The sequence below is a fragment of the Dendronephthya gigantea genome, unplaced genomic scaffold, assembly GCF_004324835.1.
Source record: "Dendronephthya gigantea isolate DGI-Jeju-01 unplaced genomic scaffold, DenGig_1.0 000024F, whole genome shotgun sequence".
NCBI classification, from domain to species: domain Eukaryota; kingdom Metazoa; phylum Cnidaria; class Anthozoa; order Malacalcyonacea; family Nephtheidae; genus Dendronephthya; species Dendronephthya gigantea.
The window spans coordinates 788,167-815,360 of record NW_021163034.1 but is presented as its reverse complement, the minus strand read 5'-3'; the positions used below and the strand labels follow the sequence as shown (position 1 = coordinate 815,360).

Below are 27,194 nucleotides of genomic sequence, written 5' to 3'. Positions count from 1 at the left end.
ATCTTAAATAATTAATCGCTAATAATATATTGCCATGAGATGATATACGTAATGGAATATGGCAACTCATGCAATGGGAATGAGATTACCCAATGGTAGAGCAATTAATTAACTTATGATTTAGCTAACAAGAAGGAAATAAATCACCACAAAAAAGAGTATATACTGAAATTAGTATCATTGCCAGGCTTGGATACAAACTTTGCAAATGTTATGAACTCCAAAAGCCTTTCACGAAGCAGCATAATTATAACTATTAACATAATATTATCATGCTAAATAGATCTGAACTTTCAAACTAAGCATTTGCATGGTGTGACATTACAACATGGTACCAACTAAAAGCCGTTGAGGCAAACATGATAAAATCAAGTCTTGTATATGAAACAACGAGCAATTGAAAGTGATTGAAAAAAGTTATAATGGAAAGCGTTACCCACCTATCGTGAAACTGGGCCCTGAACACGTCGAATTTTTGATTACGTTTTTCGCTTAGGTAGATTTTTACGCGAGAATATTAACACAGTTATTTTACAATTTAATCTTTTAGATTCTGCTTTTCTTCTCCGTATTGGAAATTTTAAAAGGTACGCAATGTTGATTTTACAATCTGTTTTCCCAATAAGCGGAAAGTGCTGCCTACCAACTTTTCAAGATCCCCCTAATTGCAATTCAATTTTTTATTAGCTTGCAAATCAGTCCCTGCTGGAATGGAAAGCACGGCGATTCGTGATTCTGAGATCAGTGCTTCTTCCAACTACGATGTCTACCATCGTGACATTTACGCCCGATTGAATCACATGACAGGCTATTGGACTCCAGCCATCGCTGATTCCAATCCATGGCTGCAAATCGACTTTAAATCGACGACAACTGTGGACTCTATCAGTACACAAGGAGCGAAAACCTTCACTGTTAGCTATGGAGACGATGGCGTAGCATTTACAGTCTTTACAGATTTTACCGATCTTGACAAGGTGTGTGTAGTCAATACCTAGAAAGGGAAGGGGAGGGGGTACAGCCCGAAGTAAAAATGGTGGGTAACTGAAAAGAACAGCAAGATATGGGGTAGGGTGGAAAAAACGAGAAAGTGAAAGGTGAGGTAAAAAAATTACCAATAAAACTTTTTCATCGTACAAATCTAAAATCAAAATAAACATCTAGTTTAGGTATAGTCAATGGTATGACTTTGTTTAACCCCCGTAAGCAGAGTAATTTACGACCTGTCCTGAGATGCATTTTACTGGGGGAATTTTTATCAATGTCTTACTCACGCACTTTTCGTACACTGCGTGTGTTTAGATCTTTCCTGGAGACTATGATTTGCAAACTACGAAGAAATATTCGTTTTTTCCGCTTATCGAGGCACGATACGTTCGCGTCAATCCGCAAAAAACCGTATATCACATTGGTCTACGAGTGGAATTCCATATATGCGCTCAAGGTAAGACAGTTAAAACATTAGAATTGATTTAATTGATTACGGGCGTGACGAACGAGGCTTCGAGGGGAGGGGGTTAGGAGGGGAGGTTAGGAGGGGGGTTAGGAGGGGGGGTTGGGGGTATGTGATGTTGACCAACTTTTCAAGCCCCGTTTTTTACTATTGAACGGTTTTCGGTCGCAGCACGGTAGCTTTGAAGGCCAAAGCAATACCCAGGTTGGATTTCATTCGCATGCAGAATGGCGTTTCAACGTTCCTGTGCATGTAACGATGACTGCGACAATAAAAGACGAGTACTCCCGAATCTGTCTAAAAAGTATTTCTCTTACAGATTGTTTTCCTACCAACCCATGTCAGAACACCGGAAACTGCGTCAGTTCAGAGCTGGGTCTTTATAATTGTGTTTGTCCTGCACTAACTAAAGGCACTCGTTGTGAAAGTGAGTTCTTCATTTATCAATAAGTTTTCCTGGTCGCGAACAACTGGCTTTCGTGTGATTACCACTTAAAGGAAATTGGACTATTTTCGTGAAGATATATAAATGTATTTGCAATAAACAGGAGACTCTTGCCTTTTTATAGCTTGCTCTAGTTCAATTCCTCTTGGAATGGAAAGCGGCGATATTCTGGACGCCCAAATCACAAGCTCGCCGACGGGTTCGCGTTACGGTCTCTACAACGCAAAATTCGCGAGGTTGAACCAAACAGCTATACCTCATGTTACACTGGGTGGTTGGAGTCCAACACCCTTCTCAAATTCCTATCTGGAGATTGATTTCACGGCAAGTTCCCTAAATTTTTCGTTACGATTTCGATTTGGGTGCGGTGGGTCGGAAGCAGTTTTCTCGACCTGGGGGTAATTAATATCCTCCTCATGCAGACCCCCCCCCCTGTACGCTAATGGTCAAAATGCGAAAGCTCACTTAATTTCTGTTTGTTAACAGATGAAAACAACGTTGACATACTTGTTGACGCAAGGCAAGGAAGCCACGATCGGCGTAACGGTGACCAAATTCAAAATGACCTACACAGCATCGTCTAGCCGCACTTACTTTTCGTACATATCAACTTCGTCTGGTCAGGTATAAAGCATTTTATGCACTGTCTATACAAACATAAGCGAGCTCAGATAATCACATGCTAGAGCAAAAAAAAAAGGTCCAGCTTGAAATGAAAAGACTTATTTCAATCAAATACGATTGAAGCAACGTTTTTGGTCTCATTTGCACTGAAATTCAAACTCGTATAAAATTATATGAGAAGAAAATGAAACGGACGATTCCGCTTAATTCAAAAGTGGGTACGCAAGGCGGTCTTTTTCACACTCTATAAGACTAAACAATTACTTGATGGTTTCCGTGTTTGGATGGCCTGATCCGAGAGTTAAGAAAAGCGCGCGAAACACGAGCCGAAGTCGAGTGATTTTGCTCCAGCAACATTTCCGCGTGTTTGGATCAGGCCATCAAAACACGGGAAACCATTAAAACGTCTATGTTTGCATGGCCTGATCCAAACACCGGCTTCGACCAATCAAAACACACGTTATTATACATCTTATTTTATAATTTGTAATATTTGCTAACTTTGAAGGTTTACTGGTTTGCTAACTTTGAAGCTGTAATAATGAAATTTCCTAGTTTTAGATTAGTTTAAAGGGAGAATGGTCCATTTACTTTTAGATTTTCATTTGATTAACCGTGTTTTGTTAGTTGCAAATTCCTTTTTTTTTTCATTCGTTTCATATATCGGTTAATATATTTTCAGCAGTTAAGAACTTCCGTTCACGAAACGGAAAATTACCTCGACCGCTGCGTATATTCGCGAGCAGGATACTTTTCTTTACAACTGAAATCCATACGTTTGATTCCCCATGCTCTGTCGCCATTTTGACAATCAGTGACATTCACGTTAAGTCACTCAACGATTTTTTGAATAGTTTTTTTATATGGATGCGAACAACAAGAACATTACTCGCAACGATTTTCAGCCCATGGTCATAGCACGTTATGTGAGATTCTATCCACTCGAGTACAACATTCAACCAGTTGTGAGGATGGAGTTCTACGGATGTATGGGGGGTATGTGTAGATTATTCTGCTATGGTTTCTCTTTATAGATGTATTCCTAAATGACTGTTTCGCTGAAGCTTGCCCGTCGACGAAATTGCAGCTACCCACATGAACTCTAAGCGTACCTATTTGTTCTCTTTGTAGTTCATCACTGTTTGAGTTATCCATGTCTGAATAACGGAACATGTAGTCAATTATCCAACGGCTACAATTGTATTTGTGTTGATGGTTTTATTGGGTCGCGATGTCAAAGTAAGCTTTGACTTCCTTTATTGTAATGGACCCTTCTACTCGTAATGACGTCAAGTCTGAAAAACACGCAGTTTGGTTGTCAGCCATGAAGTTGTTACAATGAAGTTACTCCAACAAATATGCTGAAGTGCCGCGGACGATAAAATCACAACAATACTGAATAAATAGAAAACGCGTATCATCAGTTTGAGCCTTCTGCCGCTAGACTTGATGTGGTCTGTAGAATATTTATCATCCCTTCAACTGACCACGTTTAATTTATATGACAAAAATACTTCTCGCCCAGTAACCTATCAGTTTAATTTTAAGCAATACTAATAATTATGATGTGTTTTTTATAGCTCCAGCCCCAACCACGTCTCCTCCTAGTAAGTAGTTCTAAAATTTTTAAAGGTTCTGGAATTTCTGACCGTTCTGGAAATTCTGAAGGTTCTCCGATTTCTGACGGTTCTGGAATAGTTAATAGTCCCAGAAATTTTTTCATTTTTTTAAAAAACATCCGTAGTTCTTCCTACTTCCTCACAGACCATCTCATCCCCATAACCCCATTGAATACAACAACTTCTTTATCAATTCCTCGTTTACTTAAACCAACTCATGGAAATTTGTTCATACCCATTTGTTCTCTTTATAGTCAATTACTGCCTGAGTGATCCATGTCTAAATAACGGAACATGTAAACAATTATCCAACGGCTACGATTGTAATTGTGTTAATGGTTTTACTGGGTCGCGATGCCAAAGTAAGTTTTATTGTAGTGGACCCTTCTCTTAATAACGTCAAGTCTGATAATAAACGCAGTTTGATTGTCAGCCATGAAGTTGTTACAATGAAGTTACTCCAACAAATATGCTGAAGTGCCGCGGACGATAAAATCATAACAATACTGAATAAATAGGAAACGCGTATTATCAGTTTGAGCCTTCTGCCTCTAGACTGCATGTGGTCTGTAGAATATTTATCATCCCTTCAACTGACTACGTTTCATTCATATGACAACAATACTTCTCGCCCAGGAGCCTATCAGTTCAATTTTGAGCAATACTTACCTAATAATGCTTTTTCACAGTTCCAGTTCCAGTCCCAACCGCTTCTCCTTCTATTAACTCGGACTCTGGTAGTTCCGAAATTGCCGAAGGTTCTGGAATGCTTGACGAAATAGTTCCTGCCCCCCCTGAGATCATCCCAGTTCTTCCAACTGCCGTATCAACGCCTCGTCTGCTTAAAACAACTCATGGATATTTAGGAATTACTACAAGTCCTTCGCCTACTCATCAAGCAACTCGAGCAGTTTTGCAATCAAGTTCAATTCCGACTAACTTGGTATCGATCACGCCAGGCTATGTTTCAATCGCAGGTTTCGCACTAAATCCTTTATCACCTCAGGAATTTGGGAAGAGTTTCACTGTCGTGTGGAACATGACCGCTGGCACAAATGTCACAATCGCTGTATCATACAACGGTATCCCATGCTGCAATGCAGGCCCACTTACCAACGTTAGTGGACAATGTGATTGCCTAATGTCTGATCCAGGCCACTTTGACTCTGATGGGGTTGTTAATATTAGCGCCGTGGCCTCAAATTTACTGTCTAGTTCACCCTCATCAATCGAAGTGGAGGTGTTGAAAATCATTACCCAAGCGGGCTTTACAGCGTTAGCAAGTTACTCGGACTTCGGGGTCAACATCGAGGGTCGTGGGAGCCAGGGAAATATCTTCCCAGCTGAACATCCCGTGAAATTCAATTGCTCGTATGCAGGTAATATGTTGCTGTAAACATTGTGTACCCCTGTTTAACATGCTGCCCTGTATCACTCGCTAGGAGTGAAATCGATTAACAGACCGTCTCTTCTTATAATGCGTTGAAACTGAATTTCAGATGTTTAAGGCGGCGTTACACTGTGCAACTTTCCTTGCAACTTGCAATGCAATTCTACTCCTGAGGCATCTAAAGTTGTCAAATACAAACATTTCTTACGATCTGCTAACGTTTTCTTAGCATTTTGAACACTCTTACAAATTAGCATCCCTCAAAATTATAATTGCATTAAAGTTGCAAGGAAAATTGCATAGTGTAACATGGGCAAATGCACTTTATAGCTTCGTATCAGGTTTTCTTGGTATCAGTTTTAACTTTTGCAAATTTCATCGTTTCATTTAACAATAGGAGGTCCAGCTACAGCTGTGACTTGGACGATTAATTGTGATACAGATGGCATGATCATGGAGTCCCAGTGTGTTTTCGACAAGATCTTTCCAAACAAGACCAGTCAGACCTGTCAGATTACCCTGCGGCTGGAAAATAACGTCAATTCAACGTTTGCACATGGTTGAATTGAACTTATGGAAAGCGTCGTTTTGTCAAGTCTAACAAGCGACGGTCCTGTGAAAGAAAACCAAACAATCACATTCACAATTTCACTGGAAAAACTCGGCACCCGGACCTGTATTTGGGTTGATTTAGGAGACAATAGTTCCCTTGTGGTGTTTGGTAACACCTCGTGTACCACAAAGTTTGATATAACTGCGATTAACCCAAATATCTTGACTCAACCTCGCTTCAAGTTTCTCCCGAATTACACTTCGAATACCCAGGAGATTGTCTTCCAGCATGTCTATCCTGATATTGGCTCTTATGACGTCAGAATGAACGCGTCAAACGAGGTTTCCATGGTAACAAAAGACATAGTTGCCGTTGTCTTGCCTATCGTTTGCCATAATCCAAACGTGACAATAAAAGGTAATTCATATTCTTCCGTAATTCACCCGAGTTGTGTGGTATATTATCTCAAAAGTACAGATTCATGGTTTTCACATTTTAGGAATTACAAGCTTATACATGTTCCACGAATGTTCCTGGACGCAGGGAGGAAAAAGCGCTCCACCCCCTCCTTAACCGCTCCCTCCTTGTAAAAGATTCCCCCTGTGAATGCCCCCTTGGAGTGTAAATATTAGCAAAATAGCCAAGTTTAGAAACTTTTTTGGCTTAATAAGAGCATAGCGAAAGTCTATGCTATCATCTCATGTTTCTTTTCATTTTCTTTACCATTTGTTCCTTTGCATTTTTCATCCACATTTCTAATGTTTAGGTTTACCTCCAAATACATCCAACGCCTTGAATGCGGCTCAAGTATACCGCTCAGTCGTCATTGCTTTGTCAACCCAGAACGACATTGATTGCGAGACCACGGAACAGACAAAGACAATGTGGACTGTGCTTAAATTTGACGATGATCCTCGCGAACTAACAACACTACCTATTTACAGTTTCTCCAAGTCACCTTATCACTCCAGTATCTTAGGCCCCGATCTTTTACTGCCCGGGAATGATTTACCCTACGGTTTCTATGAGATCAGTGCCCGGGTCGAGATGCGTGGCTTGCCTGATGTTTTCGGAAGCGACACATTTTACATCCAAGTAGTTCAAACTCCCTGGCTTGAAGCTGCTGTGGTTGGTGGGTCCTTCTATACCGCACCTTTTGGCTTAACTGTAAGTTGATATGCGATAACCTTTCGACTCCTAAAAGTTAAAGCGTTTCTGATACTTGATTCTCATCCCAATTTCCAGGGCATCTTGAACTCTTCCGCATCTTCGGATCCAGATTTTACTGGTACAGACGGCATGAATTTCGCATGGTATTGCAGGGATGTCGAAGATAAAGAGTTTGTTCAAAGCAATCTGACAAGTGAACCGCTTGTCTCTAACGACGATAATATCGTTCTTCCCATTACTTCGGTAGGGACGACAAGAATACCGTTATTGAACTATCGATTGTGATTAACATAACTGATCTAAACTTGCCAGTTAACCATGGCCAGTCACTTTATATCACAGATGCGCGTTTATTTTCAGCCACTGTTCGACGTTCAGCGATACTGTGTTGAAGATGAACTCTTCACATCATATACAATGTTGTTCTTTTCTAGTTTCGTGGCTGTTTTGGGTCAGGTCGGGGTCGTATAGATACCTCAAATTCTACACTTGTACTGGACACGAGTAACATGATGGAAATGAAAACGTAAGTCGAGTGTTACTGTAGCCTGCTCGAAAAATTAATTTTGAAGTGAAGTCAAAGAACTGATTGTTCACATTTTGAACTTCTGTTATTTTTGAAATACGTCGTCCTGTCTGAATATCATAAAACATTTAGGTTTGCTATGTCTTTAAATGAGTACGAACTTGTGTTTTTGATGAGAAAAATCTGAAACATACGAAATTTAGGGAAAATTTTTATCTCACGACCTCGCATTGTTATGATCAGAACTGATGCGCAGACTTAACATCCGCTTCAATCTTCGGTTAGTGCAACCTTTTTATTTCAGTTACGAAATTCTGCTCGTTGTATCAAAGACTCATCCAGAGTTTGGTCTCCGTCAGGCGAAGACAACGATCTTCTTTTACGTCACAACTGGTCTTCCCCCAACGCTAACGCTGGGGTAATGTCGCATCGAGTAGTACATTTAGGCTAGATTTACTTCATAACCACTTCATTCCCTTCATACCAACTTCAATCACTTCATACCCACTTCATTCACTTCACTTCACTCACTTCATTCACTTCACTCACCTGATTCACTTTATTCACTTCATTCACTTCACTCACTTCATTCACTTCATTCACTTCATTCACTTCATTCACTTCATTCACTTCACTCACTTCATTCATTCACTTCATTCTCTTCATTCACTTCATTCACTTCATTCACTTCATTCACTTCATTCACTTCATTCACTCATTCACTTCATTCACTTCATTCACTTCATTCACTTCATTCACTTCATTCACTTCATTCACTTCATTCACTTCATTCACTTCACTCACTTCATTCACTTCATTCACTTCATTCACTTCATTCACTTCATTCACTTCATTCACTTCACTCACTTCATTCATTCACTTCATTCACTTCATTCACTTCATTCACTTCATTCACTTCATTCACTTCATTCACTTCATTCACTTCATTCACTTCATTCACTTCATTCACTTCATTCACTTCATTCACTTCATTCACTTCATTCACTTCATTCACTTCATTCACTTCATTCACTTCATTCACTTCACTCACTTCATTCACTTCATTCACTTCATTCACTTCATTCACTTCACTCACTTCATTCACTTCATTCACTTCATTCACTTCTTTCACTTCATTCACTTCTTTCACTTCTTTCACTTCATTAACTTGATTCACTTCATTATTAACAAGTGATTTTACAATTTTGCAGGTGCTCCAAGAACTGTCAATCAAAAATCACTGCTGAGGGTAAGACCATCATGCGAGCCGACTGTTCGTCGTTTTGTCAAGGGGAGTTAATGTTCAATTGGACTTTGCATTTATACGATGACATTCACGACCCTGAACCGCTCAATCTGTCAGCGTTGCATGAGATTTCATCGAAGGAATTTCAGAATATGGTAAGGAACCCAATCAACGAGCTGGATCTGTCGATTAAACCTGACGCGCTGCAACCTGGCAAAAAATATACGCTGGCATTTCGAGCGACGCGTCCGAGTGGAATATTTGGGGAAGTGAGGACTACCCTTCTTGTGAATGGACCACCGCTTGGTGGTAAGTAACTCGTATTATTTTTTTTCTTGCGGTCCGAATTCATATTTTAGCATTTCCTGTAATCTGATTAGCGTACGGACCGCTCGTACGGACCGCGCAGATTTAGAAGCACGCACGCATGGGGGACGGGTAATAAAAAAAAATAAATCTATTATTTACCAGTTTAGTCGGTCCGTATAGGGAAAAATTTCCCTATACGGACCTCCAATCTGGTAAATAACATATATTTATGATGACATTTTGAGCACAGACGATCAATTTTAATGTCTGTTCAAATGATCCAGTTTTGTCTAATAGATGTTTTAATTATGGTTTGTTGACTTGCAATGTATGTGGGCAGCAAATCAACTGCAGCAATGCAATACTGTGAATGCAATAGCAAGTCAATGCAATACTATGACAAACTACATTCCATATGTCAAAAGTTGATCAGCTCTGTCAAAATTGGTTTATGTGAATACACCCCCTTTAGGGACCAATTGCTCAAACATATCATTCACACTACTTGACTTTATTCAATCCAGGCACGTGTTCTGTTACTCCTTCCTTCGGAATATCACTCTCGACAAATTTCACTTTCGCTTGTGAGGGATGGTCCGACCACGAATCACCGCTGACCTACAAGTTCTTCTACGGAAGCAACCAGAGCAAGACACTGTTCTATTATCGTACAATTGCATCTGGTGTGAGCATCAGCCACGCTGATAGGCTACCAGCTGGGGAGGAAAGTAACAATTACACCTTAAGTGTCTCCGTGGAAATTACGGATGCGATAGGGTCAAGTTCATTTGAGGAGTTTCTTTTACGGGTAAGCTGGTACTTTGACGTTTTTGAATGACTTTGAAATTTGTGTTTTCCCAAGTGGATAAAAGTTGCTTTTGCTACTGAGGATTTTGTTCCCGCATGATTCAGGAATATTCCCGCAAGATTCAGCTATTTTTATATAGTTATTTTCAGTATTTTTACCAACATAAAGTTATATTTTGAAATAATTTTTTTGCTGTTCAGCTCATTAGCGTGCTCTGGAAATTAAACTGATTATATACTGTACTGCACATTATTTAGACCAATTCTATCCGTCTCTTCAAATTTCGTTTGAGGTCGGCATCATGAGTTACATACAGTAGGAAGCTTTAGATGTGGTTTCATTATTCTAAGATCTTTTGAAATTAGAATTTTAAAACGTTTGCAAAGACCATCGCGCTTGTTATACACTTGCTCAGAGGTTTTCAAAAACGCTTAAAAGAAGACAAGGTGGTATTGTTTGTTTATTTTAGAATAACTTTAAGGTCTAAATGGTCAACGCTTTTTTTCTGTACGATTTGCATTGTAGGTCGTTCCAAGCGATAAACTTAGTCTTACCGAAATGGTACTTCTGGTTGCTGAATATGCAAAACTTGGAGAAAATAAAACAGCCATGAGTCTAGCTTGTAGTGTGGGGACTACTTTGAATTCCCTGGGATCGAAAGTTAGCGAAGCCTTAGAAGCAGGACAAACGTCTGACCAGGTACAGTTATTTGTTATTGCCTGACTCCGATCTATAAAGCCTGGTTTCTAGTTATATAGTCGGAATAGTTTACAATAGCAATCCATCGGGCAGAACTGGATATATCAATATTCAGCAACCAACACTCCCCCCCCCCAATTATCGTTTTATAGTTACGCAATTGTGCCGTCAACAATGGCCGATTTAAATGAGAAAATTAAGACACATTAATTTGCATCGTGAAAATGACTTTTTCACGACAATTATGACTATATAACGAAACCAGGTTTGAAAGGTAATCCAGGGCGCTACAAGTCTAGAATATTTTACTGGGGATTTAGTGACGTTTCAGAAACAAACACGCCAGCACAGCTCTTTCAGATTATCTCATTGGTTTTAAATTATAGATACGAGAAGATATGCTGACGATTATTTCTGGAATGAATCCAAAGACTTGTCCGAAACCCAACAAATCAGCGATTCAGTTGTTGCTCTTGTTGGAAATGCAGAACAGTTAACTGAAAAAGCACAGGTATAGGGATAAATGAGGAAGAATGAGGACGCGCACGTATACCACTTGATAACTAATTGAAATGTATTTTCAGGATGCGGCGCTGACCACTATTAAGACTACAGCGGATGAACTGGAGAAGTTAACGCAGAACGATATGATATTCAAAAACGCCAAGCCTGCAATTTCTGACATACTTTGGATCCTGGTGCGTTAAAATTCCCGCTCTGAAAACAAAACTGAGGTATGTGCTGGTACATAAGCGTACGGGGCCTCGGGGCGAACCGGGGACCTGCTCTCTGGTTGTTCAAAAGCCAACTATTTGAAGCGTAGCCGAGCTTTTTTTCAATGGGTGTGTTTTGTTCAGTTGGTTGCTCAATTACATGTCAAGTTTTGACATTTAAAAATTCTTTGTATACTTCGACGAACGTTTCAAAAAAGTCTCCTTTATTCTTTCTGCTTTCACTGGTGGAGGATGCAAGCGTATCTCACCTTCTTTGTAAACGTCTTTTTTCTAGGGTTACGTCAAGCGCATTTTTAATTTAGTCGAGAAACTTCAAGTTATTCTACTGGATTATTTGGTATCAAACGAAGGGCCGAGTATGATCGAAACGGAAATGCTTTCAATGAGTTTGGAGAAGGTATCTGCCTACGCTTTAGGAAAGAAAGAAAGCGAGCTAAAAGGTGCTCGCTTTAAACCTCCGTCAGGCTCTGCCTTTGGCTTAGGCGATGGTAAGTAGTTTATTAGGTTCAGATTTAACTCCTACTATCATGAACCAATCATGAGGCATAATCAAATCCGATTACTCTCTCAGATTAACCAATCACAAGCGCAATAGATTAGCGAGAGGAAGAAGGATGAGCTAATCAAATCCGATTACTCTGTCAGATTAATTAACAAGTGCAATAGATTAGCGAGATGAGGAGGTATGAACTAATTAAATCCGATAACTGTATCAGATTAACTAATCACAAGCGCTATTATCTTGAGGAGGAAGTATGATTAATGAACTAATCAAATCCGATGACCCTATTTATCCCAGGTGATTTCGCGCTTTTATTTCAGCCAATAAGCGCTCAGAAAGGGTGGTCCAAATAGAAATCCAATTTTCAGTAATTTAACCGCTTATGTCTTTCGTTATTCTTTATAAAACTTGTCAAATATTTGTCATTGCGTTTACGTACAAGAACTATAGCACTGACATAAATTTCGAACCGAAAAAAAAGGTTAACCATATCTGATATATGTTTCCTCACCTCAAGTTCTGTCAAATCCCAACAAAAGCTATCTTCACGTGCAACCGATCGCTATCGAGGTGAGCAGAGATAAAATGATGCAAACTTAGCGTCAGCTAGTGCATTCTAGAAAACGTATTCATCCTTGAGGACTTTCTTGGATTATACGCCTTGAAAAAACGATAAGTAAAAATAACTATACTTCCACTTGTTTTTTAACAGCTCACTTTGTTTGACAAAAATCCTTTCACTTGGGACAACTCGAGTGAAAATGTCACGTCCAACGTGATTGATATTGTAGTTGAATCAAAGAGCCTGAACATGTCATCTTCCAACCTTACAGAAGATATTACTCTTACAATAACCCGAGATCCATCATTGATTAAGGATGCAAACAATTCGTTCTACCTAAAACCTCTTGAGTTGAATGAAACGAGCAAAACAAGAGACTATTTGAAGTTTCATTGCTTTACTCGACGGAGTAACTACACTGCCATGAATTTCGAAATGAAACCTGAAGACGTTGGAATTTCTTATAATGTAAGTAACAATGGTTATGTGCAGTAAAGTAGAGCTGTGAAGGCAGTTCATAACCGTGAAGAAAAGGACAAACTTTCGAATTTAATTAATCTCATTAATTCTGTTCCTTAGCTAAAACGAATTGAATGATATTATCCATTAGCAGAAAATTACTACTACTACATTAGCAGAAAATTACTACTACTACATTAGCAGAAAATTACTATAACTAAATTACAGCAAGCGAATCCTGAAATATTGCTTTTTTAATCTACATAAAAATAGTAAATTGTCCTCTTTTTTTTGACTTCCTAATTTCATTTCCTGGGTTTGTTCAGGACTTGGACATGTATCGGGCTTCTGAGTATCTTCTTTCTCTGTCTACTTCATGTTAGGTATTCATGAAGAAAGGTGGAAAACCCGACGTCAAAGCAGGAGATTACGAGTTCGTTTACAAATTGCCAGACTTCAGTACTTGTAAAGTTGGTAACGACAGCGTGTATGCATCACAATCACAGTCGGGAAACGCTAAACCTGTTCATATTGACCCAACAAAGTGTGCAAAAGATCTTTACACAGTGTTTGTATCGAATTTGGATTTCAACGGTACTGGGGAGTACTGTTTCGGTAAGAAATTATTGAAAGTAATAATACATACATATGATACATATCTTTTTCCAAGAGTACGTCAAACCGTTGAAATTCTCTTTGGAAATTTTGTGCATGCACATGAGCTTTGCCGCCTTTGCGGTTTCAAACACTTTGCGGAAGGACAGAGCTGGTTCTCGAGTACCGTCCTTGAGTACCAGCTCTGGATGAAGTCTTACCGTGACCAAGTGCCTCTTGTTATCACTTCCTCAAGATTCAAGGCATTGCTATTCTGTTTTACTCTAGCTGTACAACACACTGAACAATTTCATAATGAAACTTACCCTGATCCAGAGTCGTCCTTCAGCTCTCGAAATCGGCGTTCAGTTTCCTGTGAAGTTGGCGCCAGACGTGTTCGTCGTTCGTGTGTCATTATCCCCCCTGCCCCACCGAAGCCAACTGACCCTCCTGGAAAGCTTAAGATCCTCGTGGCCGACAATCTAGGCTTTGATGGCAAGTTCTTTCATCCCAACCAAACACCGAACTACAACCTGACCATGTTCGAATCCAGCTGTATATTCTGGGATGTTGTCAATGAGACATGGAAAGGTGAAGGCTGCAAGGTAAACCTGAAAATTGTTATTCGAAATTCAACGTGTGAGATTTGTGAACTCGGCTATTCACACAACAGTGCGTTTGAAAAGTTCATATAAACTTTTTGTAAACAGGTTGTAATAGGAACGAACAGAGAACAAATCCTCTGTTCCTGTAATCACTTGACGTCGTTTGGAAGTGATCTTCTTGTTGCTCCAAACCCAATTGACTTCGACTCGGTCTTCAGTAATTTTGGCAGTCTTTCCAACAATGTTGCTGTGCTGGCTTTGATATCGACCATTCTTGGTTTATACATCATTGGAGTGATCTGGGCAAGACGAGCGGATAAAAAGGATTTGTTATTGGTGAGTTTGTTTCTCCTGCCTTCCGTTTCTTGCTAAACTGCCATGTCATGTTATCTTACCTTGTCAGCTTACCTTGCTCCCATTTATTCATTTGTATATATTCAATAATCTTACCGCATCATAAGTCTTCTTATATTACGTCTTAATACCCCTTGTCCCTCACCTTACCTATCTCATCTATATCACCCAACCCCACCTTACCTTCGGTACATCACCTGTCACTCATACATCAATCATCCAAATGCCCCTTTATACCCAACCTACTTCTCATTTCATATCACCTTACCCCACCTTACCCCCCTTACCCCAGCTTACCTCTGCAATTCGCAATAGCTAACCTTACGTGCTTTGCGTCAACTTCTTTTCCGACAAATCAGGTTGGTCCAACGATCCTTCAAAAACCTCGTGCAGACTATCACTACCTCATCACCACCGCCACAGGTAGCAGACAGGGAGCCGGCACTACAGCAAGAGTTGTGTTTACGATGACAGGCGACGAAAACGAAACACTACCAGTTTGGTTACACGATCGAGAAAGGCCATGTTTCCAACGAGGTCAAACCAACTCTTTTGTAGTTTCATATCCTCACGGTGTTGGTGATCTGAGCTATATTCAAATATGGCACGATAACTCAGGTAAAGTTAGTGTAAGGAGCAGGTATATGCGGTAAAAAGTCTTTCATAGATTTAAAAACACCTAACATTTGAAGTTTAATTTCGTCCACTCGCCCACCATGATTTTTACATAACGAATTAAGCCTTCTAGGTTTTCAAATGTAACCTTTCATGCTATAGGTTCCTCGCCATCTTGGTATCTCAGTCGGTTGACCATAAAAGATCTTCAAACAGGTGTAACATGGACTATGGTTTGTGAAAATTGGTTGGCTGTTGAATCAGAGGACGGGAAAGTTTGTCGAATACTGTCTGTGGCCAACGAAGAGGAATTGACAAGCTTCAATCATGTCTTCTCGAAAAAAGCAATCAAAGGTCTTGCAGATGGCCATATATGGATTCTCCATTGTATCCAGACCTCCCACAAGCAATTTCACGCGCGTCCAACGTCTCTCATGCGCTCTTTGCTTGCTGTGTTGCACGATGATTACGAGCGCAATGTTCTATAACATGGGAGGTCAGGGTCCAAGTCCTTTCGCTGTTCAAATAGGTTCGATGGTTATCGACCTAAAGCCGTTCGTGATTGGTCTGCAGAGCAGCATCATCATTGTCCCAGTGAATGTGTTAATCGTGCAGATTTTTCGCAATCTCCGGCCGAAAAAAGAAAAACCTGAAAAAACAACCGTTTCCGAGGAAGAGGGAAACGACGAAGAGGAAGGCGCAATAAAAAGGAATGATACAGTCGAAGGAGTTCAAATTGAAAACCAAACTTCACCAAAAGGCAAACTTCCATATTGTTTTATCTACATGGCCTACGCGATTTGTTACCTCGCGTCTGCCGCTTCGATATTTTTCACATTGCTCTACAGCATTCAGTGGGGAGAGGAAACTTCAACAGAATGGGTGATTGCCATGGTTACATCATTTTTCCAATCAGTGTTGCTTCTTCAACCAATCAAAGTGGTTGTTGCTGCTGTCGTGTTTGCGTTGTTTATCAAGAAAGCAGATGACAGCGAGGAGACTGGTGACGAGGGACTTGTGGTCAATAAACCTGACGTGGAGGAAAAACAGTTGGCTGAACGAAACTTGGCAGAACTGAAACGGAAGATGGGAGCAATTGGCAATCCAATAGGGAAAGTAAAAAAATATTACAGGTAACTTATACTGGAAGTGTATGGGCTCTTGTTAAACGCAATGCTTCAACTAACTTCCCACATTATGTACTGTTGATTTAAAAATTTATGGGTAACTGAATGTTAGCATGGTATGAAAAAATCTGAGGGATTAAATATAATTGTGTATGTCAATATTCCAGTAAATAATTGTCGTCATCTTTGAACCCAGGCGTACCTTTTCCCGGAAGTAGCCAATATTTATGCATTCTGATTGGGTTTCTGAAAATGTAAACAAATTTGCTGATTGGTTCATAAGGAAATTCTTCTCTCCGAAACTTCTCCTTGTTCTCGTTTCATGAATCCTGAAATTTTCTGCTTCTTGCAAATTGAATTATATTCAAAATACTCCTGTACGATTGCGTTGTACAGGACTTGATATTCTGTTCATTTCATTGCAGTCCTCCAAGTCCGGCCAAGCTGCGGAAAGCGAGAGAAAAACGTCTGAAAGAGATCAAGATGAACGCTGCCTTGAAAGAGATGTTTGCTTTCTTTGTATTTCTGATATTGCTGATGGCCGTAGCCCAATACCACAGACATCCAGACACGTTTTTATTAACGAAAACTTTGTACGAGACTTTCGAAGAAGTTGACGCCTATGGACTTGATCTATCGACAGTAAGTATGATAAAATAAAATATAAATTCTACAGATCAGTCGTGAACGTTATTACTAAACATATCACCACTTTTCTGTTCTCCGTGCTGTATGTCTGACATGCGTATTTCCGCAGATCTCTGACACAGATTCCTTATGGATGTGGGCACGTGAAACGCTCGTTCCTGGACTTTACGCAAAAGAGTGGTATAACGGTGAGGAAATACCGAAAGGATGGCTGGGGAATATTCACGATTATCTCGTGGGTGTCCCGCGTGTAAGATTACTTCGCGTGGAGAAGGGTAAGTTCATAATCCTGGACAGCAAACCAGAAGCATTTTTCTAGTAACTTATCGGCTAATACGGGTTCATCCAATTAAATTTTAGATTCGTGCCCAGTGTCCAGCTACTTCAAAGACATAATCCCCCATTGCTACAGTGGATATGCCCTGAGCGATGAGGAAGATGAGTCTTATGAGGTAAGCTGGAAACCACTAGGAAAGGGAACCTCCCGAAAACGTCGCGATATTGCAGGGCCTAAGACTGAGTCGGAATGGTCGAAACTTTTGCTCAATGGGAACGAAGTGGAATATGGACACGTGCAGAATATTCGGCATAAAAGAGCACTGGATCCAATCATGGGGAGTCTGAGCGGCAAAAAACGAAGAAAGAAGAAGCGTTTGCTGGCCAGCGCTCAACCAAAGGAGTATGTTGTGAACGACAATGCATTGTTACCAGATGGTAGAGTTTTGTCGTGTCTTGAAAGATGGAAACATCAATCAATGATAGATCTTCGAGGTTTTCCATACTGGGGTACAATCACTATGTACAGCGGTAGCGGCTACGCAGCAAACCTTGGTTATGACACTGTCACTGCTTACACTGTGGTTGCTGACTTGCATTCGAACGGCTGGATTGATATCCAAACACGTGCTGTGTTTGTAGAGTTCACCGTATACAACGCGAATGCAAACCTATTTGGCATCGTTTCGCTCTTTGTAGAATTTCCACAATCTTCGGCTGCCATCACCAGTGCCCAGTATCAAGCTGCGCGGTTTTATCTTCACCTCAGTGGCGCCCAGACTCTGGCTCATGTCCTGGTCATCTTCTTCATGATGTATTTTCTCTTCAGGGAAGGGAAACTCGTTTACAAACAGCGCTGGTCTTACTTCAAAGGCTTCTGGAATTGGGTTGAAGTCATCCTCATTGTCAGTGAATTCCTATTGATCGTCTTATTCCTGGCACGTCTCTACGAAGTTGACAGAAATCTTCTTCAGCTACGAGAATCCAAATGATTACGTTGGTTTCCAATATGCTGCGAATGCAGACGCCATGATGACCTACATCCTTGGTGTCCTTGTGTTCTTCTACATCTTACGTTTCTTGCGATTGAGGTTCAACAAAAACTTCCTGTCATCGGGAAAACATTGGAGAGAATAAGCTCGCCTATTTTGAATTTCTGTTTGCCGTTTATCGCAGGATTCCTCGCGTTTGCCCTTCTCGCCTTCGCTATGTTCGGTTCTGAACTTGAAGATTACAGCTCGTTCATGAGGTCAATGGTGGCTCAATTTAGCATGCTCTTGGGAGATTTTGACTTCGAAGCCATCTTCATGGTCAACCCCACCGTAGCAACACTGTATTTCTTTTCTTCATTGGTTTAAACGTGATGGTGCTCATGAACATGTTCATCGCCATCATCAACGACTCCTTCGCTGAGATTCAAGAGAAACTGCTGAATTCAAAACGAACTGGAAATTATCGATTACGGTACGGCGAATATTTCGCAGGTCGTCAAAAAAAGATTTAGGCGTGGTAAAGTGGTACTTGTTAAAAAGAAACAAAAATCATTAAAGCCGAAGAAAAGTGAAAAGGCTTCTTACAAGAAGGCGTGTTCCATGCTGGATTCTCGTGCAAAGAAGTTGGATCTTTTTCTGGAAATTATTGACCAAAGTTTGGGCGAGGATAAGCTGGAAGAGAAACGATTTTTTTCCGTGCCAAAGGACAAGCAACAGGATTTATTCTTCCGCGTTTTGTGTTTGATGGAAAATATACTGGATGATGATGATGATGATGATGATGTGGATGTGGAAGAAAGCGAAGAATATGAAGACAGTGAATACGAGCGCAGATCACATTCCAGTGACGACGACTAGTGTCAAATTGTAAGGAACTTGTGTTCGAATCTGCTCAAAGCTGGACGGCTCCTGTGCAGCTTCTCGCCTGAGATGATCAGATGAATATAAGTACCTTTCCTTTGGCCTGTACAAAACATTAGTTAGCAGTCTAATATTCGTTTATATACACATAGGAAAGAAATTTCTTGCCCTTAACCTTTTATATGAGGTATTTTAATGTTTGTATCTGCGTATTGGCGTAGCTATATCCAGTAATCATATTATAGTATTTAGTATTTTTATGAGTACAGAACTCAGTTTGGTTCATAAAGAATCGCTCTATAAATAGCGTTTTTAACGCTAACGACTGATTTACTATTTAAAGTGACAAAGTCTGGCAGTATCTAGATTGTTATATTAAAACAATGGTTTTCCCCGCCGTCTTACGGGGAGGTAAAATACCCCTTATATGGGACAAGTTTGACTTATACACCTAGATATAGGTATATCAGTATATCTAAATGTATTATAATTTATTTATATCTGTATTTTATATATTTATTAACTAAATTTATGCACAGTTGAATCGTGGATAGTTAAAAGACGTGATTATAGACGTGATAGTTAAAAGATAGTGATTTCATTATCCATGGTAGAATATTGAAATAAAAATCGTTCTTCACTCAGTAAATTGACGTTGTGCAATTCGATTTTAAGAAATTGCCCTTTGGCATTTTGGCGGTAATTTGTTTGCAATTTTTTGGCGGCAATTCTTTTTCAAATTAGTCTCAAATATAAGAGGATACAAAGATATAATGTTGAAATTTCAAGGCATTTTACTCTCAACATATAAAATCTTTTTCCGAACACCTAGTCAATGTCAAATTGATCTCTACACACATAAAATAAATTCGTTTTGCAGCCTTTTGAAACTCGCACTCGATGACTATGAAGTCATCTTTGTGACTAAATATTTATTATGACTAAATACCTTTATAATATAAAACATTTTCCGTTATATAAATATTTTTCTCACAAATTTAAGTGTTAAGGGCCGGCGGAATGTTTTCAATGCAGTTTTTTTCATAAAAGAAACACTCCATTATTTATCATCATTCTTTCTCATTACCAGGCCTCGTGCACGTGCGCGAAGCAAATACATTTTAATGTTTATAATTCGTTGCTAAGGTTATGCACAGGTGTTTTGATTGGTTTATCTTGTTCCGCGGTTGGTTTGTCCAATAGAATTCGCTGTTTTATATTGTGGTTATGGCAGGTACTGGTCTCCGTCTGAACTGCGTCGTTGTGACAAACGGTCCAATGTCTTCGGATGGCGGGACGTCTCCTATGCGCATGATGTTTTGCGTATAGATTTATGGTAAAGTTGAAATTCGTTTTCCGAAGCAACGAATCGTACGATGTATATCTTTATGGTAAGTATGAACGTTGGTTTGGGAACTGTTTCGTGAGTTTGGTAATGGTGTGTTTACAAAAAGGCGAAAATTGTTATTGTAGCGACAAAATTTAAAGACGGAGAGAATTGCGTGAAAGTTTTATTGCAAAGGCAATAAAATGAGAAGTGCGAAAGATATTTTGGTTATATCCATTTCGAACACGCTGGGCTTGGAAAATATTCAATTGTAAATTTCATTAACACCTTAGCATGGGCTCGCCTAACTGAATTAGTTTCCTGGATAAAAAATAGGAAATCGATTCGAAAGATATTTTTTTAGTTCTACAGAAAGTGAAAAATAACAGGTTTCCAGAATCCGTCAGCTTTGCAAAAATAATCTAGTTATCGTAAAGTATGATATGAAATTATTTTTTTGTTCAACATCATATTCAAGCTTTAATAATTCATCGCTAATTATAATGAATAATAAATATATCAGAAACATGTATACATATGTATCTTAGTTACCCTTAAAGCGCATAAACCAAATAGAATGAATTGAATCTATCAATGTATAGCGTTGCTATGTTCCTCAATACTTACGCTTCCAGCCATAAAACGAGGTTGTCACTTCACTGACAAGATATATGCTTGTTGCATAGTTGTAGAATTTTTCACCAAAGCCGTTGTGAAAATTAATTTAGAATTTTTGGGGCAGAGCTAGAAAATGCTAGGGGTGTTCAGTTCCTCGTAAGCTATATGCTTGATTAAAGTTCACTTGTATATTATTTCATTAACATCTTAGCAGGAGTTAAGCGCGTGATTAAATTAGTTTCAAGATGAAAAGATGTGCCGGACTTTGTCGTTTGTATTCATTTAGACTGTATTTACAAAATATATAGTTATCGCATAATATTCAAAGTTTTCACAAACCTGGTGAAATAAATGGAGGTGGGGGGTTCTCGTGTTTAACCCTTGAGTCATTGATCGATAAACTATGATGTGATAAAATGACTTAATTGGGTGGCGAAACGTCCCGGGGGCATCTACAGGCCTGGGGATCGGGGCAGATTGTTTTTTTACCCCCCCCCCCCTCCCGCGTTAGAGATTAACAATACAAATTATACCAATTCTATTTACAATCTGATTTTCTAGATTATACTTTTTTCCTCCCTCTTGGGATTATCGGAAGGTATGTAATGTTTCATGAATTAGTCCGTAAGCATTAATCCGTCGTTAGAAAAGCAGAGTAACTTCAATGTAGATACGAGTCATACGACGAATAAACCACCGAATATAGACCATTAATTTTAAAATTTTTCCAATGCGAATATCGCGGGGCAGTATAATAATTCAACCTTCTCTCTTTTTTCAAATCAGTCTGGTGCCTCTTCTTTCGGTGTATACACGAAAGTTTCTGCTGCATCTTAGTTCGAGAGGACTACGGACCAATACTTACCTTTGTAAAAACATTGACGGTATAATTGCCTGTCCGTGATTGTTGGAGTTCATGCCCAGGAATAGCTTTAACTTCAGCCATCTTTGGCTTTTTTCCAGGAATCAGTGAAAACCAACCTTCGATATAATTCAATATTTACAGTCCATATAACCTTGAGTTTCTGTTTTATATATAGGCTCATGTACGCAAACCATACGGATGGGTATTGAAGATGGTCGTGTTCAAGACTCTCAACTTTCGGTTTCGTCCTATATTAGCCAAAATCTTGATGCAAAATCATCTCGTCTTAATACGCCGCGAGCTTGGCGAGCTGATTTGGGAGACAGCAAGCCATGGATACAGGTTGATTTCTTGCGGCCTGTGACTGTGACAAAGGTCATCACACAAGGTCGCGAGGATTCTGGACAATGGGTGAAAGAATATAGGGTGAGGTCCAGGATTGGTGAAGGTACATGGACTTCTGTCTCGGATTCATCGGGTGCCCCAAAGGTAAGTCTCGATTGCATATTTATGAAGTTTTTTTTCCTATCGCAAACCATTAGAAAACCTGCTTGAAATTTAGTGTGTCTCCATTTTTGAAATTCAGTGTGTCGCTTTTTGAAATTTTGTGTGTTTCCATTTTTGAAACTTAGTGTGTCTCATTTTTGAAATTTAATGTACCGTATTTACTCGTTTAATGCGGCGCTTATTCGAGGGCGGCGCTTAATCGGGGATGGTGCTTCTTAAAAATGTTATTTGTGAATTGTAATAAGAACTTTAAAAAAAAAGAATTGAAAGTTAGATGTAGCCCAATGTTCCCATTTTGACAGCGAGCATTTGGACATTTTACAGGAAATAAACCTCCTCGCACAAACCACTGGAATCTCCGCCTTCACGACTGACCTGTGCCTTACGATAATTCTAAAACCGGTTTAACAATGGCGCCTCTAACAATTCTGACGGTGCGTCGATTAAGCGCCGAATTTGAAAACAATTAGTGCGGCGCTCATTGGGGGGCGGGGGGCGCTGAATCGAGTAAATACGGTATTTCCAATTCAGTCTGTTTCTTTCGTAATTTCTCTCATTTCTCTTCCCGATTGCAAATGACGAATTTCGATCACATATAAATAAGGACATTTTTTTAGGACTTCACTGGTAACAAAAATGATAAATCACCTGTCACTCGTGATCTTCCAAGCCCAGTAACAAATCAGATTTTTCGTATTACTGCAAGAACGTGGAGTAAATACTGTACTATGAGATTTGAACTTGTTGGCTGCTATCCAGGTAATCTTTATTTATTTCTGCTTCACACAATTTGCCTTGAACCACTTAAGGAAAGGAATCGAAACGTTCGCCGTAATCATCAATCAGTAGCGAGAACTGGACCAACTGGCTAGTTCCTTCCAGTCAGAGCCAGCCACACGGCCCCCATAACAAACTGGAAATAAATTTTTGTTCAAATTCTTCGTCTAATTGGAATATTGTACCTAACAAAGCAACCATGCACTGACATATTATATGTTTATTATCGCGGCAATCCTAACCCCTCTCAATGGAGACGTTCAACGCATCCAATAAAGCGAATGTGACTTAGCAGACGTATTCTTTTTATGGTTTCAGGCTGTCGAGATAGGGCAGCCCTTGGTTTCGAGAACGGCCTCATCCAAGATTCTCAAATAACTGCATCCTCCTTTTCGTCGTCCCGTACAACTCCGCAATTAGCAAGATTGAATCAACAAATCTCTGGTCGTGATCTGGATGGCTGGCGTGCTGCCCCAGCCGATTCGGCGCCCTGGCTCCAAGTCGATTTTATAGCCAAGGTCATTGTGGAAGGTGTACAAACGCAAGGACTCGTGGACACTGTTATGTTTGTGAAAACGTACGAACTACATTATAGCGATGATGGCTACAGTTTTATCGGATATAATGAAACTCAAGGAGCACCCAAGGTATACTAAAAATTACGATGCGGAAATCAAAATTATTTTGGGGAGGAGAGGGTGGTTGTGGGGGGGGGAAGTTTGGGATAATGAACCGAACCGACATTATAGGAAGGGGTAATTTAGAGAAGATGGAAATTGGAGAGGTATCTAGGGATGTTTTCCCCAAAAATATTTGTGGACAAAGCAGTTCTTTGGGGAACAAAGGGGACATAGCATTTGCCTCTCTTCCCAGCTTATCCGTCAAGGCCTCAAGTTTACATGAAAGAGAATTTGAATTTAAAAAACTGTATGCCATCATTATTATTTGAGACAAGAAAGAGAGTTTAGCAAACTGAATGTTTCAGCAAAATTTTGCAAAAGAAGTCAACTTTGCTGTCGCTCTCAAGGCATGACATATTATCGTCCATTTGTCGCCATGATGTATTTACCATGCGGCATCACTCTCGTGTTAAATTATCTCCTTGATTTATCTCCTCTTCTGCCAGGTGTTCAGTGGTAATACTGATAGTTCAACAGTTGTCCAAAATGAAATATCACCAACCATTGCACGGTATTTTCGCATAAAACCGTTAACATGGGAACATCTCTGCGGACTTCGAGTGGAATTTATTGGATGTTACAAGGGTAAGAAGGATCTAATCACTACCCTAATCGTTTATGACCATCTTCAACCATTACTATCTATCAACACCATGCACCCATCATCGATCATCATCATCATCATACGAGGGCCGTGTAATAAGGCTGTATCTTCACAGTTGAAAATTTGTATTGTTAAATCCCAAGCGAGTATAACGAGTAACCTGTTTCAGTTTTCTTGAATATTTCAACCAAATACTTTGAAACTTAGGATTCGACGTTTGAAGATTCCAACTGTGATCACAGAGAATTTGACAGTGTAAACCGGGTGCAAAAATGCCTAAAATGCAAAATTAATACAAATAATGTATCTTAAGGCACAACCAGAGCGCATCCATGCACCCCAGAAATATAATAAATTCTTAGTAAAGAGCGATTCAGCTCTACAATTCCAGAAACGGCAGTTTGAAATACTGCGCTGAAACTGATAGCGCGACATAACTTCGTTTGCATGCCCTGATAGAATATCTATAACATTGATGCACTGTATTTAAAACTTGGATATGATATAATGTCATTATCCGCCATCATTCAAAATCATAATTTATTAGAATCAAGGTAATTAATCCTATATAGATTGCCAAATTTTCACAATGTTGTTTTCGTTTTTAGACTGCGTGTCGTCAAAGGCTCTTGGCTTAGAGGACGAGACTATAGAGAAAACGCAGCTGATGTCGTCGAGCAGTAAGGGTGATCGCTATTCCAAAAAGTACGCTAGGCTCAACTCTAACGACTGTTGTGGATGGCAACCAAATGAATCAGACTTAGACCCGTGGTTTGGAGTTGATCTTCTAAAAGACGCATTGATCAGTGGTGTGGCTACGCAAGGAGACGTAAGCCATAAATTGTGGACGAAAAAATTTAAGTTCTCGTACAGTACAGATGGAGAGAACTTCGCGTTTTATAAATTCAACGGTGCCGTCAAGGTGAGAATACTACTTTTTGTTGTATTCTTCATCAAAGTCGAAGTTTCGACTGTATAAGAAAGAAGGAATAAAATGAAGAGATAGCGAAGTCTTAGGGCTCCGTGTACATATTGCAAGTTACATGCTATTCATTTCTCAATATGTACAATTAAACGTGGAATTTCTTTTCATTTCCATAACGGTTTGTACGTATTGAGAAATTCTAGGTCCCTGTGATCACAGTAAGAACGTTTGAGGGACCATAGACTGACACTATACGGTTATTTTAGAATAGTAAAACTTCAACTGCGATGACAGGCTCTCTTAATTATACCATAAACCACGCCTTTTTCTTACCGTAACTTTTCTTTGATTTTTGTAGACTTTCCAGGCTAATAATGATGCAAGTTCCGTCGTCAAACATAATCTCCCTTCACACATTTATGCTCAATTCGTCCGTTTTCACCCGGTATCGTGTAATCAAGCGTGTGTCTTGAGGGCTGAGATATACGGCTGTTTTGACGGTAGGTTTTAAGCTGGTTGTTCAAGTTTAAGGAAGTAATATTACTATAACAGTAGTGATGATAATCCTATGATAATCGATGATAATTGACATGATAATCGTTAATGATTTATATGATAATCAAGAATAATTAATATGGTAATCAATGATAATAATCGATGATAATTGATATGACAATCGATGATGATTGATATGATAATCGATGATAATTGATATAATAATCGATGGTAATCGATATGATTATCATCGATTATCATTGATATGATAGTTGATTAACACTTTAATTTCAGGGATTGACAATTGTGCATCAGTCACGTGTCGGAATAACCAAAGTTGCACCGACCAGTGGGATAATTTCAAATGCGAATGTTCGTCATATTATCGTGGAGATCTATGCGACATAGGTACGACTTTTTAAATATTGTTCGTTTAAGAATACTAATGTCGCATGAATATTAATGCTTTCCCTAATTACTATAAATGGTTAATTTAAAATTGTGGGATGTTTATGAATGATTTCATTGCAGTATGTCAAGTTGAAGAAGATCTTGGTTTAGCGGATGGAAACATTAGCGATTCTCAGATAACAGCCTCTTCTGTATTCTCTGCCTCGTATCCTGCGAGTGCTGTAAGATTGGGCACCGCAGAAGACGGCTGGCGTCCTGGGGAGAATGATTACAACGCCTGGTTGCAGGTGGATTTTGAAGAAAGCGTAAAAATTTCAATGGTTAAAACCAAAACGCCGAATGAAATGGGGTACTTTCTTAGAACCTTTTCCGTTAGCTACGGAGACGATGGCATAAACTTTGCAGATTACCAAGAAGATGGAAGAAAGAAGGTGTTTATTCTGTCATGTGCTAATTGAGTCCTTCCTCGTTGATTTTCAATCCGAATGGTGCATTTTCAACCTCACAATAATCCCTCTTCACCCTCACTTTTAACTCCCCTAATTATCAATTAACCTTCCTAAACGTCAGGCAAATCCAATCAGATTAATACTTCATGTAAAATTGTAAATAATGTGCCTTTCTACCGGAAGTAGTGAAATTTATGCATTCTGATTAGTTTACTGAAAATGTAAAGAAACTCGCTAATTGGTCTAAAACAAATTTTCCCCCTTGTTTATCATCCTCCAAAGTGTCTCACGCCATAATGTTCTTTCAGGTTTTTAAAGCAAATGTCGACAATAATACCATGGCTGTGAGTTTCTTCTCGTCGAGT

General features: G+C 39.4%; 3 protein-coding genes across 3 annotated transcripts; all 3 read left to right on the top strand.

Annotated features, from left to right (window-relative positions):
• Positions 1-463: 463 nt before the first annotated feature.
• On the top strand, positions 464-5,768 carry LOC114522780. Its single transcript, XM_028543529.1, has 12 exons — positions 464-587; positions 688-977; positions 1,303-1,444; positions 1,773-1,880; positions 2,023-2,222; positions 2,385-2,522; positions 3,377-3,518; positions 3,654-3,761; positions 4,103-4,129; positions 4,396-4,503; positions 4,831-5,520; positions 5,761-5,768. The coding sequence occupies exons 2-12, from the start codon at positions 711-713 to the stop codon at positions 5,766-5,768; spliced, it is 1,938 nt and encodes a 645-aa protein (XP_028399330.1). The 5' UTR covers positions 464-587; positions 688-710.
• Positions 5,769-11,557: 5,789 nt separating this feature from the next.
• Positions 11,558-19,168, top strand: LOC114522779 (polycystic kidney disease protein 1-like 2). The gene is given in 15 exon segments (XM_028543528.1): positions 11,558-11,576; positions 11,851-12,064; positions 12,596-12,648; positions 12,791-13,108; positions 13,483-13,714; positions 13,982-14,298; positions 14,404-14,634; positions 15,012-15,270; positions 15,430-15,647; positions 15,649-16,400; positions 16,820-17,036; positions 17,152-17,317; positions 17,403-18,304; positions 18,410-18,670; positions 18,803-19,168. Coding segments are annotated over 14 exon segments (4,422 nt in total). The 5' UTR covers positions 11,558-11,576; positions 11,851-11,934.
• Positions 19,169-22,179: 3,011 nt separating this feature from the next.
• Positions 22,180-26,838, top strand: LOC114522778 (lactadherin-like). The gene is made up of 8 exons (XM_028543527.1): positions 22,180-22,470; positions 23,106-23,247; positions 23,584-23,912; positions 24,392-24,530; positions 25,158-25,471; positions 25,833-25,974; positions 26,264-26,377; positions 26,501-26,838. Exons 1-8 carry the CDS (start codon positions 22,180-22,182, stop codon positions 26,836-26,838), a joined length of 1,809 nt encoding a protein of 602 aa, XP_028399328.1.
• The last annotated feature ends 356 nt before the right edge of the window (positions 26,839-27,194 follow it).

Bases quoted from the DNA above. Each gene is read 5' to 3' on its own strand.
- LOC114522780 (XM_028543529.1), top strand. From the start codon at position 711: ATGGAAAGCACGGCGATTCGTGATTCTGAGATCAGTGCTTCTTCCAAC. The intron at 1,881-2,022 runs GTGAGTTCTTCA...GCCTTTTTATAG, and splicing joins TAAAGGCACTCGTTGTGAAA to CTTGCTCTAGTTCAATTCCT. The intron at 4,130-4,395 runs GTAAGTAGTTCT...TTCTCTTTATAG, and splicing joins CCCAACCACGTCTCCTCCTA to TCAATTACTGCCTGAGTGAT.
- LOC114522778 (XM_028543527.1), top strand. From the start codon at position 22,180: ATGGGTATTGAAGATGGTCGTGTTCAAGACTCTCAACTTTCGGTTTCG. The intron at 22,471-23,105 runs GTAAGTCTCGAT...ACATTTTTTTAG, and splicing joins ATTCATCGGGTGCCCCAAAG to GACTTCACTGGTAACAAAAA. The intron at 24,531-25,157 runs GTAAGAAGGATC...TTTCGTTTTTAG, and splicing joins ATTTATTGGATGTTACAAGG to ACTGCGTGTCGTCAAAGGCT.